At 54.2% G+C, this 16,186-nt stretch overlaps 1 protein-coding gene across 2 annotated transcripts in view; it reads left to right on the top strand.

Moving 5' to 3' along the window:
* Plxna1 (plexin A1) overlaps nucleotides 1-16,186 on the top strand; it is a 46,985-nt gene that overhangs the window by 3,164 nt on the left and 27,635 nt on the right. For both annotated transcript variants that reach the window (XR_003378487.1, XM_005364857.2), the window contains exons 2-4: nucleotides 1,698-2,961; nucleotides 4,393-4,575; nucleotides 15,338-15,478. Coding sequence is in view for 1 of the 2 variants with exons in the window: in XM_005364857.2 (XP_005364914.1) it covers nucleotides 1,717-2,961; nucleotides 4,393-4,575; nucleotides 15,338-15,478 (1,569 nt within the window). In the remaining variant the exon portion in view is untranslated. The remainder of the gene's footprint in view (nucleotides 1-1,697; nucleotides 2,962-4,392; nucleotides 4,576-15,337; nucleotides 15,479-16,186) is intronic.

The following is a 16,186-nucleotide window of genomic DNA, read 5'->3' as shown; positions in this document are numbered from 1 at the left end:
GAAAGGTTTTGCACCCAGCTTATGTCTTTTTGGGAGAACATTTGAGAAGTAAGTAGCCAGAGCCACTAACCAGACCTATGCCATGGATCAAGACAACCGAAAGCTAGCAGCTACTGCCTGCATGAGCAGGTCTGGAGGCATCTTGGGCTTCCCTGAGCAGCCTTGGTGGCAGAGCAGCGCGAGGTGCCTTGTGCTCTGGGGTAGGACGTGGAAGATTAAGGGCTGAGCACCTGTAACTAGCTTCCTGCCTCTGGCTAGCTCCACACCTGGACTTGCTGAGGGTACCATCTTTAAGCCTCAGTTGTCCCCAGCTGTGAATGAGGCTGTTGGGGAGTGCAGTATGTAGGAGTCTAAAGAAGTTGTGTATGCTGGATGACTGCCCACTTACCACACTAAATACTTCTATGGTCAGACATCAGCCAAGGAGTCGGGTAAGAGGACTCCCCCCTCCCACACACACACCAAGCCCATAGGACAGGTTCTGTGACCCTGCTGTCTTCAAGAGTGTGGCATCTGTCCACCAGGACATGGACTTCAAACTGTTTTAGCCACCTGGAAAAAAAGTGTTGTAATCCCTTTGATGGCTAGGGAAACTGAGGAAAAGATATTGTCTCCATTAGGGCCGTTGCATTTGACCAACACTACTTAATCCTGGAAGGTGGCACTTTGCTTGGGCTGTAGGTACACAGCTAGATTTGAGGTGTTGTGCAAAGGTTTGAAAGTCAGTGGGAGTCCAAAAAGTGGCCCAAACTGCCTCATGGAGTCCTGGCTGTGGGTAGATTCGGTGCAGGAACCAGGCAGGAGTGTGCAGAGGACACTATTGAGGGCTGGGGAGTGCTCTCTGCCTGGAGATGTGGGGCTTCTGGGGGAGCTGCTGCCTCTAGATTTGTCCTTAGAGTGCCAGCCTTGAGGTTTGTAAGATGCTGGGCCAAGGTCAACCAGGGAGCAATGCCAGAGTCAAGATCCCACAGAAGGTTTTGCAGAATATCCTAAGCCAAGCTTGGAACTATTGCCGTGTGGCTGTGGAACTGGGGAGCGGGGGAGTCTTTCTGGTGGTGGGTAGGGGTGCTGTGCTGGGAGTTGTTTTGGGATCTCAGGGGAGCAGTCCACACATCAGAGAGTGCCTAATAGTGTGGGACGTGGCTGCCCTGAGCCAAATGGTGCTGGGAGTCACCAAGGCAGCTGACACTGTGTGGAGGAGGGTGTGTGTTCCATAGCTTGTCTCTGCTTGGCTTTGGTGGGGGACACTGATACAGGAAACATGTCACTCATTTGAGATTGAGGCTCTTGAGGGATCTTGATCCCCAGGGCATGGACGGGCTCTGTGTTAGGGTCATGTAGACCCCAGACCCTTGAAAGATGCTCTGTGTTCCTGGGCTCATTCTTATCTTGCCAGGAGTGGCAGGGCTCAGGCTCTAGTGGAGCACCCTGCTGCCAGGCAGGTATCCTGTTTTGCTGCTGCTAGCTGTAGTGTGTTCCCTGTGACACTTGCTTGCCCTTGCTGTCTGCATGCCTCAGGACACCTAAGTGCCTTCTTTGTTCTGATCTGTCTGGGTAGTGGTCGGAGGTCTTTTTGGAGGTATCTTTAAAGCACACACTTATGTGGAGAACTCAGAGAATGAGGAGGCCATGCCTGGATGCCCTGTGCAAATGTGGGCATCACCACACTCATACCCTCTCTTGCCTGTTCTTTCTAGGGCCAGGAAACCCAGTCCCATGATGCTCACCCCTACAGGACCTGAATACCTTGACTTGAGGCCCCAGCCCACCATGCCACTGCCAACCCTGAGCCCTCGGACACCACTGTTGCTGCTGCTACTGCTGCTGCTGAGGGGTGTGTGGATGGCCATCAGCTCACCCCCAGCTGGTGTGGGTCTACAGCCTGCCTTCCGCACCTTTGTGGCCAATGACTGGGGCCTCACCCACCTCGTGGTTCACGAGCAGACAGGAGAGGTATATGTTGGCGCAGTGAACCGCATCTACAAGCTGTCAGGGAACCTGACCCTGCTTCGGGCCCATGTGACAGGCCCTGTAGAAGACAATGAGAAATGCTACCCACCCCCCAGTGTCCAGTCATGCCCACATGGCCTGGGCAGCACAGACAACGTCAACAAGCTTCTACTGCTGGACTATGCTGCCAACCGCCTGTTGGCCTGTGGCAGTGCCTCACAGGGCATCTGCCAGTTCCTGAGGTTGGACGATCTCTTCAAGCTGGGCGAGCCACACCACCGCAAGGAGCACTACCTGTCCAGTGTCCGAGAGGCCAGCAGCATGGCAGGAGTACTTATTGCTGGGACTCCTGGCCAGGGCCAGGCCAAGCTCTTCGTAGGGACACCCATCGATGGCAAATCAGAATACTTCCCCACATTGTCCAGTCGCCGGCTCATGGCCAATGAGGAAGATGCTGACATGTTTGGTTTCGTGTACCAGGACGAGTTTGTGTCATCTCAGCTCAAGATCCCATCAGACACACTGTCCAAGTTCCCAGCCTTTGACATCTACTATGTGTACAGTTTCCGCAGCGAGCAGTTCGTATACTACCTCACCCTGCAGCTGGACACGCAACTTACCTCGCCTGATGCCGCTGGTGAGCACTTCTTCACCTCCAAGATTGTGCGGCTGTGTGTGGATGACCCCAAGTTCTACTCCTATGTGGAGTTTCCCATTGGCTGCGAACAGGCTGGCGTGGAGTACCGCCTGGTGCAGGATGCCTACCTGAGCCGGCCAGGCCAGGTCCTGGCCAAGCAGCTGGGCCTTGCTGAGGATGAGGACGTGTTGTTCACCGTGTTCGCACAGGGCCAGAAGAACCGTGTGAAGCCGCCCAAGGAGTCGGCGCTGTGCCTATTCACACTGCGGGCCATTAAGGAGAAAATCAAAGAGCGCATCCAGTCATGCTACCGTGGTGAGGGCAAGCTTTCACTGCCTTGGCTGCTCAACAAGGAGCTGGGCTGCATCAACTCGGTGAGCAGGGGTAGGGAAGTATGGATGGGGGCTTCTGTCACCCTTCCTGGGGTCACATCTTAGCTACACGTTGGTGTCCTTGCTCTATGCTGGGCCTACTTTCTGCTTTTTCCCCAGTCACGAGGCAGAACCTGAACCCAGCATACCAGCCCCAAAAGTCTGCTCCTAGCCATGACATCACCGTGTGCCTTAGGAAGTGGGTGATAGCACCTGTCCATACAGCTCCAAAGCCCTCGGGGACATTGGATGGTGATGACCACTTTTAGATCGCTCCCCTTTTACAGATGAGATTATAAAGGCTAAGAGGTAGATTGACTGACCCAGGGTCATACGATTAGTACAAGGATCCCACACACTGTTTCTGTGGAGCTTATAATCCCCATAGCCTCCTGGCAGGCTGCCTGCCTCCTGGAACCCCACCGTGCCCAATGCTGGATGCTGAATGCACCAAGTCAAGAGAGGCCTTGACTTAGAGGCAGCCCAGCTACCCTGCTGGATGCTCTGCAGCCATTGTTCTCTGCCCCCAAAGCCGGCTTTTCCTCCAGGAGGCTGCAGGTTTCCCATCTCAGAACTGGAGCCACAGGCTGCTACTTGGAGTAGCGTGGAGCAGCAAGAGTCCCTGCCTTCTCAAAGGGTGCCTGTGGGCATGGCTGGGGCTCTAAATGCAGTGGGGAGCCACCCGTCTTCTCTTGGCTCCTCAGACAGGCATTGTGTCCCAATGTGTACTCTGGATACCCTGGTCCTGACCTCAGACCTGCCCTGATTATTTCCCAGGAATCCCCAGCCTCACTGGCCTCCCTCTGCATTTATATCAGTGGCCTCTACCCCAGCTAATGCCAGACTCCAGAAGAGAACCAGCTGTCCTCTTCCTTCTCCCCAAATTCCTGTCCTGTCTATCCACCCCCCCTCCTGTGCCTCTACTCTAAACCAACTCCGGAACCTTGAGGTATTGATTGCTTCCTGCCGCCAGCACAGCAGGTCCCTCTCTGTGCTTTCTGGGTGTGCCCACTCCCTCCTGCCTTAAACATCGTCTTTGTCTACAAGCAAGGTGCAAATGTAAGATTTGCTGGAGGAATAATTCTATTGGCTGTCCCCCAATTCTAAGCCATCCTTCCTTTGTCCACCATGACCATTCCTGTAGTGGCTGGCCTTGTTCCATGGTTGTGGGCCCTATAGCTCACCGCCCTTCCCAGGGGTCACCCTCTCTGGGTCTTTTTCTCACTTTGGACACATTCACCGGATCTGGGCTGTTTCACAGACCCTGTTTCTCCTCCAGAATTTTGTAGGCCTTGTTTGGGTCTGGGTAGCTCTATGGCTTCTCACTCCCACCCTAGGCCTCCCTTCTCTAGCCTTGTCCCCCCCCCCCCCCCCGCTGTGCTCAAGGTGAAGGTTCCGAGGGCTGCTAAATGCTTACCTTGCCACTTCTTACAGCCCCTGCAGATCGATGACGACTTCTGCGGGCAGGACTTCAACCAGCCACTGGGGGGCACGGTCACCATCGAGGGCACACCCCTTTTTGTGGACAAGGATGATGGCCTGACTGCTGTGGCTGCCTATGACTACCAGGGCCGCACCGTGGTTTTCGCTGGCACTCGCAGCGGCCGCATCCGCAAGGTCAGGCCTGTGTGGGCTTGGAGGGGTCACCCCTGGGTAGTGTGTGTGTGTGTGTGTGTGTGTGTGTGTGTACAGGTCCCATCCAAAGGAGAGAAGCAGATTTTCTCTGACTGGGACCTGGGTCTGTGCATGAGGTGGGTGGGTGCATGCCTCTGTGCCAGGCCCAGTGACCTTGAGGGGCTCAAATCTCCAGGAGCCCCTGAAGGGCCTCCTTCTTTTTGGGCTTCCCATGGGAAGTTTTTTTTTTTTTCTGTCCTGTTGTGTATCTGGGGGCCCAAGGGGCTTGTGACAGGGCTTGAGATTGGCTCTGTTTTGCTGCACAAGATTTTCAGGATCATTGTACAGAAGTCTAAATCCTGGAGGATGGCTTGGGTGTCAAGAGACTGGAGAGGAAGCTTGTGTCGATGTTGGGCTGAGCAGGACTATGCGGGCCCCCTCCCCACTGGGTTCTACTTTCAGCCCTGGGAGATCTGGTGTCTGCTGAAGCAGCACTCTCTGTGTCAGCTAGCCCCACTCCCATCCACCGACCAGCAAAGCAATGCCAAGGCCAAGGGCAGGGCAAGGGGAGTGCCCCGCCCCCATCACACCACAGCCTGGTATCCAGGGAGCAGGTGACTTGAGTGACCCATGGACCAGTTCAGGCCTTGGGATGAGGCTGGCTCTGCATACTGGCCTGTTTGATTTCTAGACTCTCTTCCTCTCCAGAACTAGTTAGACAGGGAGGGCTTCCAGGAGAAGCTGTGGGTCTGCCTGTCACTGCATGGGCAGTGGGTGGGTAGGGTTCCACCTGGGTGGAAGGAGCTTCCAGTAACACTGAAAGGTGGAGTTGCCTGGGTACCTTGAGAACCATCAAGCAGGGCCAAGAGATGAAATAACAGCTGACAGCTCTTTTGACACCCCCCCCCCAATCCCTCTGGCCTGCCTGCTCGCATGCCCATGGGTAAGACTGGGCCCAGAGCCAGGAAGGCCTGTCTGCTCTCAGCCCCCTAACCTTGCATGTGGAAACCACATCCCAGCCTTGCCCGTTAAGGAATCTCTGGGAAGTCTTCATTCTCAGTGTCCGTATCCTGGGCTGGGTGCTGCTGGGAGTCTTGAGGCCTTGCGATCCGAGCTGATAATTGAGGGGTCTCCAGGGTAAGCAAGGAATCCCATGGATTCTCTACTTTAGAGTCCTGGTGCTTGGCCAGTGGAGGTGGGTGGTTGAATGGCTCAGACCAGGCCCCTGCTGCCCATGGAGCCCTGTCCTGTTCATTGTGACTCCCAGGTGGTGTAGGTGTGCTCTGAGCTCCATTGTGGCCTCTTCTGTAACCTTCAAGTGCCTCAAGGAGGCACATGGGACTGGGAAGCCACTGAGAGAGGTTGGTGAATATGTGTTGAGAAGGGTCATAGAAGCTGGGGTGCAGTATACCTAGAGACTTCTCTTGGGGTTCCCTAGTACCTGCCTCCCAGCTGGAGATGGGCTTCTGTGGTTGGGAGTGTCCCTTTTGATGTCCTGTGGACTAGGGGTGGCAGACAGACCCAAGTGAGGCTGGGAGAACAGGTCCCTCCAGTCCTGTCTCCTTCCTGCCTCCTGGGCCCCAGGGGCCCCTTGGTTACGGCTGACTGGCAAACTCAGAACATACATGTTCCCTTGAGTCTTGGTTGGCAGTGCTCCCACAGAGAGGGAACTGAGTCCGGTTATGGGAGCTTGGAGACTGTCTATGAGCAGAGGCTGCACTGTGGTGATATCTGTGTCAGAGGTTGAATTGCTAGCCCTCCCCCATTCCTCACTCCTGCCTCCCCTTCTCCCCCATGCCCAAGAGGGCAGGTAGGAATGAAGTCCTCTCTGCTGCCTCGGCCAGGTTACCTCCTTGAGATTCTGTTTGTACAGCCACTGGACAGTCCCACTGAGGAGCTGGTTTTTTGCCCCCAGCCAGTGTCCTCATCATGCCAAGGGCCTCCTTTCCCGCCTGCCAGAGCCTGGCCTGTGACTTAGGCTCCTCCCATCCCTGGGTACAGATGGCTAAGTACAGCGCTTGAGTGGATGGGGCCTTGTCTGGGGTATATGGAATCATCTGCAGGGGCAGGGGGCGCAAAGTTGAACCAACATTTCATTTAGATGTCTGTGTTTGAACTGGGTGCATGCTGTGCCACTCAGGACGTGGATATAATCACACCATGGGGCCCCTGCTGTCTGGCCTTTCACCCAGTCCACCTGTCCCAGTCGTGGGGTTTCCTGAAGTAGTTCAACAGGTGTTCCTGTCTTATCGATCATCTTTTGTTGCTAATGTTGTGCAAATGAGGTGTTTCTGAAGTTTTGTCCGCTCTCTGCTGGCTGTGTGAGCCTTTCTAAGCCCTCTTTTCAGCACTTCTGCAGAGCCTAACAGGCGCCCTTCCTGTGAGCACGCACTGAGTACTCGTGACTGACTCACCCAAAGCCTCACAGCCGTCCTAGCACCTGTTCCACAGATTGGGAAACTGAGGCACAGAGCAGTCCTGTCACATGAATCAAGGGCCCTTGCTCCCTCCCTCCCCTCTTCAGTGGGTCCTTGGAGGATGACTGGAACCTAGTAGGGCTCTGAGACTTAGGCTATGCTTTAGTGACTCTGAGGAGCCCCTTTTTCTCAGTTGCTGGCCTCCAGGACTGCATTCAGAGTTGCCTTGGTGGTCTTTGAGATTGGAGTAGCCTCCCTGCAGTATCTTTACGTTGTCCCTGGCTTGGAAATGCCTGTAGTTTCCACTGCTGGGCCTGGGGCCTGGGCCACCTCCAGGCTACAAGATTCCCACAGCCTGTACCTCCCCAGGTCATGGCCCTGACAGATGGGCAACTTTCTATGGTCCCCTGTTCAAGCCAGTACTAGCCTTTTGCCTGTGGGCTGCCGGCTACCTCCTGCATCTGGGCTTTAGAGTGGCCTCCTGAGCCCTCTTGTTTTTAACCATGCTCCTCCCACTCCTGAGGCTTCTGGTCTTGGCTCTGCTGGTTGACCAACAGTACACAGGGGTGCCTGTGGCCCCACTCTCAGCCCTGAGTGTTGGAGCCTGAACTCTGGGGACCCCAGGCCATTGCCTGACCTAGGGCAGGCAGGCTGGGCTGGCCCCTCCTATCTTTCCCAGGCCTGGGACTTCCAGGGCTTTAAAAAGCATCTAGGGAGCTCCAGAGACTTGGCTGGCCCTAGGCCAGGCCCTGCCAAACGTGTTGTGTAAAATTGTAGCGATTAATTTAAGACCTGCCAACTTCAGCTGCTCAAGGCTGGCTGGGGTGCCCCTACCTCCCCCTTCTTCCCCAGAGTCCTGCCTGCCAACATGACCCTCCCCCCCCCATAAAGGCCATCTCTCTGGAATGCCCCTCCCAGCATCTTCCTGGGTCCCCAGAGTCCCAGTCCTGTGAATAGCTCCCCCTACAGCCTCCAAAGAGCCATTTCTGGCCAGAGTTCCCAATTGCAGCCCTTGTTTGGTCCTGCAAGATGACCCAGGTACCTCTGCGAAAATAGGCTCTGGACTCCTGCCAAGTGCTTGCTCCAGGCTACTGCTGAGCTGGGAAGAAAGGGGTACCCCAGGCCAGTCACCTTGTCCATTTATACTTCAGGGCCAAGGGACTCTGCATGCTGAGGTTCAGCCAGGTCCTCTGGTAAGCATGCCAGGTAGAATATTGCCTCTTCTGCCGGGGTAGCTGCCCTTGCTGCCTCCCCCCCCCCCCCCCCCGAAGAATCTGGATGTCTATTTTTTTGTGTGAAAGTTTGCTTAATGTTGGAATTAACCTATGTTTTCAGAAAGTTCTATGAGCCACCTAGTGTGCTTTGGCCAGAGATTCGTGCTATGGCATTATACAGCTGAGTAAAGGCATCGCAGACCAATGGGGGTGCCAAGGCTGAAGGAGGGGCCTGAGGGAGCACTCATCTTCTTGGGCCACTTTAGGGCCCAGCCATTGAGGAGGTCTACCCTGGCTCTCCTGAAATCTCTTTCCTTTCCTGGACTTGCATGAGCCTAAACCTCCCTATGAGCTGTCCAGGGGCTTGGAGAAGGTGGAAGACAGGACTAGGGTGTGGATAAGGGCAGGGCCAGTGGTATTCCTTATGATCCAGGACCATCATATTCTCTTATCTGTTTGCTACTGTGTGCCTCTGGAACAGAGGTGTGGCTGCAGGCTCAGTGCCCTGCTAGACCCGTGCTCACAGGCCTGGAAGACCTAACCCTTTATCCTGTGCTGCCCATCTATCTAGGCATAGATGTCTGGTTCTCCCCAGGGTGTTTATCAGTATCTTCACATGATGTTCTGAGAAGTGGGCACAGCTCTGCTCAGCACATCTGAAGCCTAAAGCAGATGTGAAACCTCCAGCCGGCTTGCTGTGCAGTTCAAGTGTGCCAGAGGCCTTCTTCATTTACAGCTGTTTCTGCTGTTTGTAGAATCTGTACCACTGCAGCCCAGCAGCCTGGGGACAAGTAGCCCCGCCTGCCACCAAAAGCCCTTGACCTTGAATGCCTCCAACTTGCTCTTTGCCTCTGCACCCAGCCCTGCTTGAGACCCTGTGTCTGGAGGCACCCATAATGGTACCCACAGCGAAGGCTCCCTGGGGGACACATTACCTTCCTCTGACCCCCTCCCAGGCTCTGCCATCGCAGGGATGCCCTGGCTGACCTCCTGCGGCTGTCATGCTGGGAATGGACTGAGTCATGTACATTTCCTTTGTGTCCTTTGCTCAGTTGCTATGAGGTTCATCCTGACGCAGTGCCAAGCTGTGGCCTGCTCTAGGTCCATGAACTACACAGTGTTGGCCACATGCAGGTCAAGCATGCAGCCCTCTGCTTGGCATGCAGTGTTTCATGCAATGCTGCTCCAAAGACCTGACCCTTGAGGGATAGGTTCTGACTGTGTTGGGAGGAGCTGCTAGGTTCCTTCTTGATCTTCTCATCCAACCTCTGATATCTTGTTCTAAGCACTCTGGGAGACCCATGGCTCTGCTTGGCAGGACCTATTTCTGATTTCTCCCTCTGTTTGTTGTGAGTAGGGAATAGAGGGGCCCAGGCTTCCTGCCTTTTCTGGAGTAGATTTGCCCCTATGGAACCCAAGTACTCCTGGGAGCACTACCACCCTCTTGCTGGTGCTAAAGGAGGCTTGCAACCAGGGGCCGAGTCAAGACACAGACTTTATCAGTGCTAGCTAACTACTAGCTCCAGTCTGAAAGCACATAAGCTCCTAGTGGGCAAGAGGTCACCGAGATGCACATGACAGTCACCCTTATTACAATCAGCTGACATTGTGCCCTGCTGTCAGTACCCACCCTCGGCAGTCTTTCCCCGTGGTAGCAGTCAGGATTCATCTATGGCAGGGGAGGCCAGAATAGCCCCCAACCCAGGGCTTTCCTCGGGAAAGTGTTTCATGAGTAGAGAACAGTGTAATCCGAGCCCAGAGTCTCCCCTCAACCTCTGGTAAGATGCTGTCTCCTGTAGGACTATAAAACCGTGAGTTCTCACAGTCCTAAGAAGTGAGTGGACCAGAGCAATCCACCGCATGGAAGAGGTCAGTGCAGGAGCAGGCTGCAGCTGGTCCTCACAGCCCCGGCTGTTCTCTGTTAGAGCTCTAGCCTCCTCCTTGCCCCCACTTTTATGTGTGGTGAAGGGAAAGGATTGAGAGGTGTGACTCCTGGAACCCCTGCCTACACCTGGTTCGATTATAGCTATTGGGCACCTTCAGAGCGTGTTTTGTCATTCAGTTATGGGCAGCATAAGTGCCAGCTACTCTTAGGCTATCCAACTGTTTGCCCTTTGAGAGTGGTGGGGATCCAGCAAGGGGCTAGAAGAAAGACCTTTAAGGGAATGGAGACTGCCTTATGTACCTCCTCCTATGATGACCTCCCATGGAAGACAGGCTTGGCAGTTGTGTCTGCAGAAGCTAATATGCTCATGGGCTGCTGCCCCTGGTCTGTTCTCTCTGAGACCCTGTCCTGCAGAGTGAGATCTGCTCGTTCAGTACACTCCCACAAGCAGGGAGGCCAGGGCTGAATAGTTTGTAGGGTCAGCCCAAGCTGCTTTCTTGGGGTGAGCAGAGCAAGGGACCTCTCCTCTCTTGGGTTAGGCAAAACTGGGCAGCCCCCTGCCTCCGGGCAGCTAGGGCGCGTGCCGGCCTTGGCATACAGCCTGGATGGCCCAGACATCCTCTTCAGCAACCCCGCCTGCCCTTGGTCTGGATAATGGCCCTATTGTTGGCTCTGGACCGGACAGACAGCTGACCTGGCCAGGCTGTCAGCTGCCTGCCCACCCGCCTGCAGCAGTTGGCCAGGGCCTTAGAGGTGATTGGAGCCCAGCAAGCAGCCTGGCTAGCCTGGAGCTCTGGCCTTCTCCACTAGTGGCAAATTTAACAAGACTCTCTCTGCTCTCTCCTGAGGTATTCTGGGAACCATGGGTAGGGTGTTCCCTGGTCTACCATATCGTGGTTGGTGCTCTGTCCATTGGGGAGATCAGAGTCTGACCTGGCTTCTTTCCTTGGTTAGCTCAGATTTCAGGTTCACCTTCAACAGATAGGACAGAGGCCTGAGGCTTGATAGGCACAGGGACAGGGTGGGGGAAGCCTGTGTCACCAAACTGGGGTGAATAGGTGCTGGTGTTGCTTGAGACTGTGTCCAAGGAGGCTAGGTGGCTCCTCCACAGCCTCTGGGAGCAATGGGCTATTGAGGACAGTTATGGAAGATTCTGGTGCCTGGGGAAAAGTATGAGAAGCAAGAAGGCAACAGCTGGAGGTGGTAAGGATGCCTGGGATGCCCCAGCCTGTGCCTTCCCATGCTCTGCCAGCTAGGCAGCTGCTTTTCAAAGGGCTGCTAGACCAGCTGTCTCCAGGTGGGTGGCCCTGGAGTGGACAGCTGTGGGCTGAGACATTGGCACGTGGGCTCTGCTGCCCTGCTAATGCCCTGGCCCTGGGCCCACTCTGCCTTCTGAAGCTCTTGCTTTTGCCCTCCTGGGATGCCCTCCTGGATGCCTCCCCAGAACTTCTGGGTAGACTATGTCCCCAGTTGCAGTCGTGGGTCTAAGGCTTGGTTCTTCTCACAGGTTCTGTGTGAGTCTCAGTTTACCTCTTATCAATGTAGTCTAATGAAGCTATACTGTAGTGACTGTAACTTAGTGGGATGCAGCATGACCTGGGGACCATTACTTCAGTCAGGTATTTCCCCAATGTTTGCACATGTGGGCCTCATTGTTCATGTGTAAAAGTGCACATGGGGACCCCATCAAATGCATATATACATGCAAATTTATGTATATATACATATTACATAGGTATATACATGGGGACCCCATCATGCATATGTATATAAGGGACCCCATTACATATGCATGTGCATGGGGCCCCCTTCATACACATGTATAGACAGAGTCCCTATTACATGTGTACAAGGGGATTCCATCTACAGGTACAGATGGGGAGTCTATATGTATGTTTATGGGAATCCCACTACATGTACATATGAAGGTCCTATTAAACACATAGATACAGGAACCTCATCATACATATGTGCATATGGACCACATCTTATGTGTGTACACATGTTCTTTATTATACACATACACGTGTATTCTATTATGCATAGATCCAGGGACTACATATACATGTACACAGGGACCCATCACATACATATCCACTGAGACCCCATCACATGTTTGTGCACAGACCTTCCTACACATGTATACAGGGCTCCTCTCCATATGCTCACATAAGGATCCATCATGTATGTACAGAGGGATATCATACATATTTATTTTCAGAGATTAGAACATGCCTGTGCATACATACCCCATTATACTTGTATATGCAAGGTCATACATATATACACAAAGTCCCTATCACATGTGTCACATGTATACACTGAAACCCCCTCCACTCATATGTACATCAAGGCCCTATCACACATGTGCACACAGGAATTCCATAATCGCATATGTGTCCGTGACCCTTGTCCCAACTGGTATGTACACACAGACTTGTCATAGATACACCCATTGCACATATGATCACAGGGACACCATATGTGTACATATAGGAACCTGTTTCATGTGTATACACAGGGACCTCATCATGTGTATACAAAGGTGCCTCATCACCCACATGTACACAGAGACTCCATCATGTATGCATTTAAGGAACTCCATCACACACTGTACACACAGGGACCCATCAGTATGCACGTAGGGAATTCCACACACACACATGTTCTCACAGGGACCCCATCATGCCTGTAGCTTGGGAACTCCACATACGTGTTCTCACAGGGACCCCATCATGCATGTACCTTGGGAACTCCATCACACACGTGTTCTCACATGGCCTTGTGTTTCCTAATTCTGTGATAAAATACCCTGACATAAACAACCTAAAGGAGAAAGGGTTTGTTTAGCTCACTGTCCTAGAGGGGTAGAGTCCTTCACAGCAGGGCAGGACATGGCAGCAGGCAGGGCCAGGCTATAACCCTCAAGGCCCACTCCAGTGATGACATCTTTACTAAGACTCCTACCTCCAGCAGGTCCCATGAGCTTCCTACACAGTCCACCAGCTGGGAATTAAGTAAACACACGCACGACATTTCATATTCGAAACATAAGCCCCATTATCACACAGGCACTCAAGGGACACTGTAACACATGTGATAGCCACATCACACTGCTATGTACAGAGATCCTGTCAGGCCTGAACATGGCTTGGCTCAGTCATGTCTATAACCCCCTGATGTCCGTCTTCCTCCAGCTTAGAAGTGGTCCCTCAGAGTTCCTCTACTGGGGCTGTATCCCTGGGTCCTGATTGTGGATATGGCCCATTGCTGGGCAGGTGGATGGACAGCTGGACTCACACACCCCCAACTGCAGCTGTCTGTTGGGACCACCTGTTCCAGTCAATTAAGCAGCAGGCAGGGGGCAGGGCCTCCTGAGCCTGGGTGGCCTGCAGCCCTTTCATTACTGCCCTGGCCCTGGCCTGTCCGTTCCGTGCATGTGTGTCTAGAGCTAGTGTGTCTACCCAGGCTGGAAAGAGTAATGGCGGGTGGTGGCAGGTGGGATAGGACTGGGTCATGTCCCCAGCCTTACTTTGCTTGGTGGTCAGTGTGGCAAGAAGAAACTCCCTGGGTCCCTGTCCAGAGCACCCGACATGCTGGGTACAGAGCTGTCAGCCGGGAGTGAAGAGGGTAGGATTTTCCTGAGATGTGGAGGTGGGTGAAGCCCAGCGTGGGGGGAGTAGAGTCCTAGTTATGGTCTTAGAGGTTTGAGGGGCATGGTCTGGAGCTCTCAGTCCCCTGCACACTGCACAGCCTTGTTTCCTGGCACCTGTCTCTGTTGGGGTGGTGGAGCTGGTGTTTCCTTCCCTTTCCGTGGGTAGAGAAACTACCATGGAGAACTTCAGCACCCCACATGAGTCCTTTCACATGAGAGACAGCCAAGCCAAGTTTGGGCCTGTGCAGTGTGTGTCTAGCCTTGCCATGACTGCTGTGCCCACAGTACATCAGTGTGAGCAGCTCTGGCACAGTCCTCAAGGACCTGACTCCAGCCCCTGCTCTGACGTATGACATGGCTGGGCAGTATAGGTTTGGGTTAGGGTTAGTATCCTCTCCAGCTCCTCTCTGGGCTGCTGTGGCCCCTTACCACCTTAGCCAGCTGCTCTTGCTTGTCCATTTACAGGCCTAGGAACAAGTTTGGGCAACTATGGGCCCAGCCCCAGCAGGTCTCCCAGGACCTCCTCCCATACTCTGCTCTTCCGGGCCTGGTTTGACTTAAGCCTGTCTTAGTGGAGAGGCAGCTGAGCGGATGTGGGGGGTGGCCCAGGCTCTCAGGAATGTGACCCTCCCCCCTCTCTCTCAGCCAGCAGTCTCTTGGCCCAGAGACACAAGGCCCCACCCTGGCTGGCCCCTCGCCCGGCTCCTGACAGAACTGGCCTTCACAGGGTGCTGCTTTTGCCCGACCCTGCTGCCCCCAGGTCTGCCCTGTCCCCTCTCTATGGGGAACAGAGAAGGCCAGGCTCACTCCAGCCCCCTACCCTGAGGTAGAGTGGTAGACCAGATGGGTTAAAGGCTAGCCATGGGTGTTAGGCAGCATTAGCTGTATAGAAGGTAGAAGCAAACTGCAAGTCCTATGCCCAGGAGACTGTGCCTGGGCCCAGCTGAAGCAGGCAGACATGCCCCATGAGTCCCATCCTGAAAGCCCCCATGGGTCTCTCTGTTAATTAAATACATTTGTTTGGTAAAAGCAACTAAAAATACTTGCAGCACCAAGGCTGCAGGAGAGGAGCAGGCTAATTAGCGCCTGGCTTGTTTGGGATCTTAACTATATTTCCATGCCAGTGAGACGCCCTTCTTCCTAACACCTTCTTGCTGGGGTGTCCCTCACCCCAAGACACCAGGGATAGCCTTGGCCACCCTGTGTATGAGCCCCTGGTCTTGTTCCTTAGCTACACTGATCCTCAGGTTTCTGTGTGCCCCCTCACCTCACCTTCACAGACCTTAGGTGATCCATGAAAGAGTCCCAAAGTCCTGCAGCTTGGTGGTGGGCACTGTATCCCACGTGTACCCTACCACTGAGTTTTGGTGTCTGGACTAATAGAGGAACCAAGACACCCACCTGCCCAGGTTGTCTTGTCCTATTTCTTTGTCCTTGGGCTGAGCTGGGTCAGTAACAGTGAGCTAGATCAGTCTTGGCTCAGTCTGACCAAACTCTGGTTCTTGCAGGGCTCTGTGGGGAGGCGCTTGTTAGAGGGTGAGGTGGCTCTAAGAGTATTGTTGGCCTGCTTCACTGACCACCCTTGCTACCACAGATACTGGTGGACCTCGCAAACCCCAGTGGCAGGCCAGCGCTGGCTTATGAGAGTGTGGTGGCTCAGGAGGGCAGCCCTATCCTGCGTGACCTCGTCCTCAGCCCCAACCGCCAGTACCTCTATGCTATGACGGAAAAGCAGGTGGGTGCCGCTAACTGCTCAGCCATAGGCTGTCAGGGTGGCTGGGTTGGGATCCCCAACCAGAGAACCCCATCATAAGGAAACTGAGGAATAGCTTGCCTGGTGTCATGAGGCTGCTTCTTCCCCGGAGGTGCCCTATTGGCTATAAACCCTGACCTGTCACTCAGCAGACAGATGAGTGATGGCCTGTTCTAGGAAGTGTGTATGTAAGGGCTTCATGCCATCCATGTAGCCTCGGACTCCCTAGGACCTGCTCAGGAAGGCCCTTGTCCTCTCCCTGTGACCTCTAACCATGGAAGTTGGTGCCTGAATGGCAGCACTGTCCAAGCACAGGTGCCATTGGAGGCTTGATCTGACTCGGACTCTAGCTGTCTATAATGAGTTATGGCTGTGTTCTTTGTGGGGCTATGGCCAACCTGGCCTGCCTAGTTTTTCAAGGCTGTGTTCTTATGCGCCCAGCCTTACCAGTGTGGTGCCTATTCCATGCACACTGGTGTCCCCATAACAGGCACTAGTTGGAAGGAGCAGGCAGGATGCCAGGCTTGCTCACTAGCTCTTGCTTCTCAGCAATTCTTCTGAGCATACTTGGTTCTGCCTCTGGAGTCTTGAGAGCTGGGGAGTCTGTCTGCTCCTCTAAGCCCCGCTGGGACTGGCCCCACCCCTCTGAGCACTGCTGGGACTGGCCCCACCCCTCTGAGCACTGCTGGG

This window comes from Microtus ochrogaster, unplaced genomic scaffold (assembly GCF_000317375.1).
Source record: "Microtus ochrogaster isolate Prairie Vole_2 unplaced genomic scaffold, MicOch1.0 UNK1, whole genome shotgun sequence".
Lineage (NCBI taxonomy): Eukaryota > Metazoa > Chordata > Mammalia > Rodentia > Cricetidae > Microtus > Microtus ochrogaster.
Note: the sequence above shows the minus strand (reverse complement) of the source record. Positions and strands in the feature narration are given on the sequence as shown.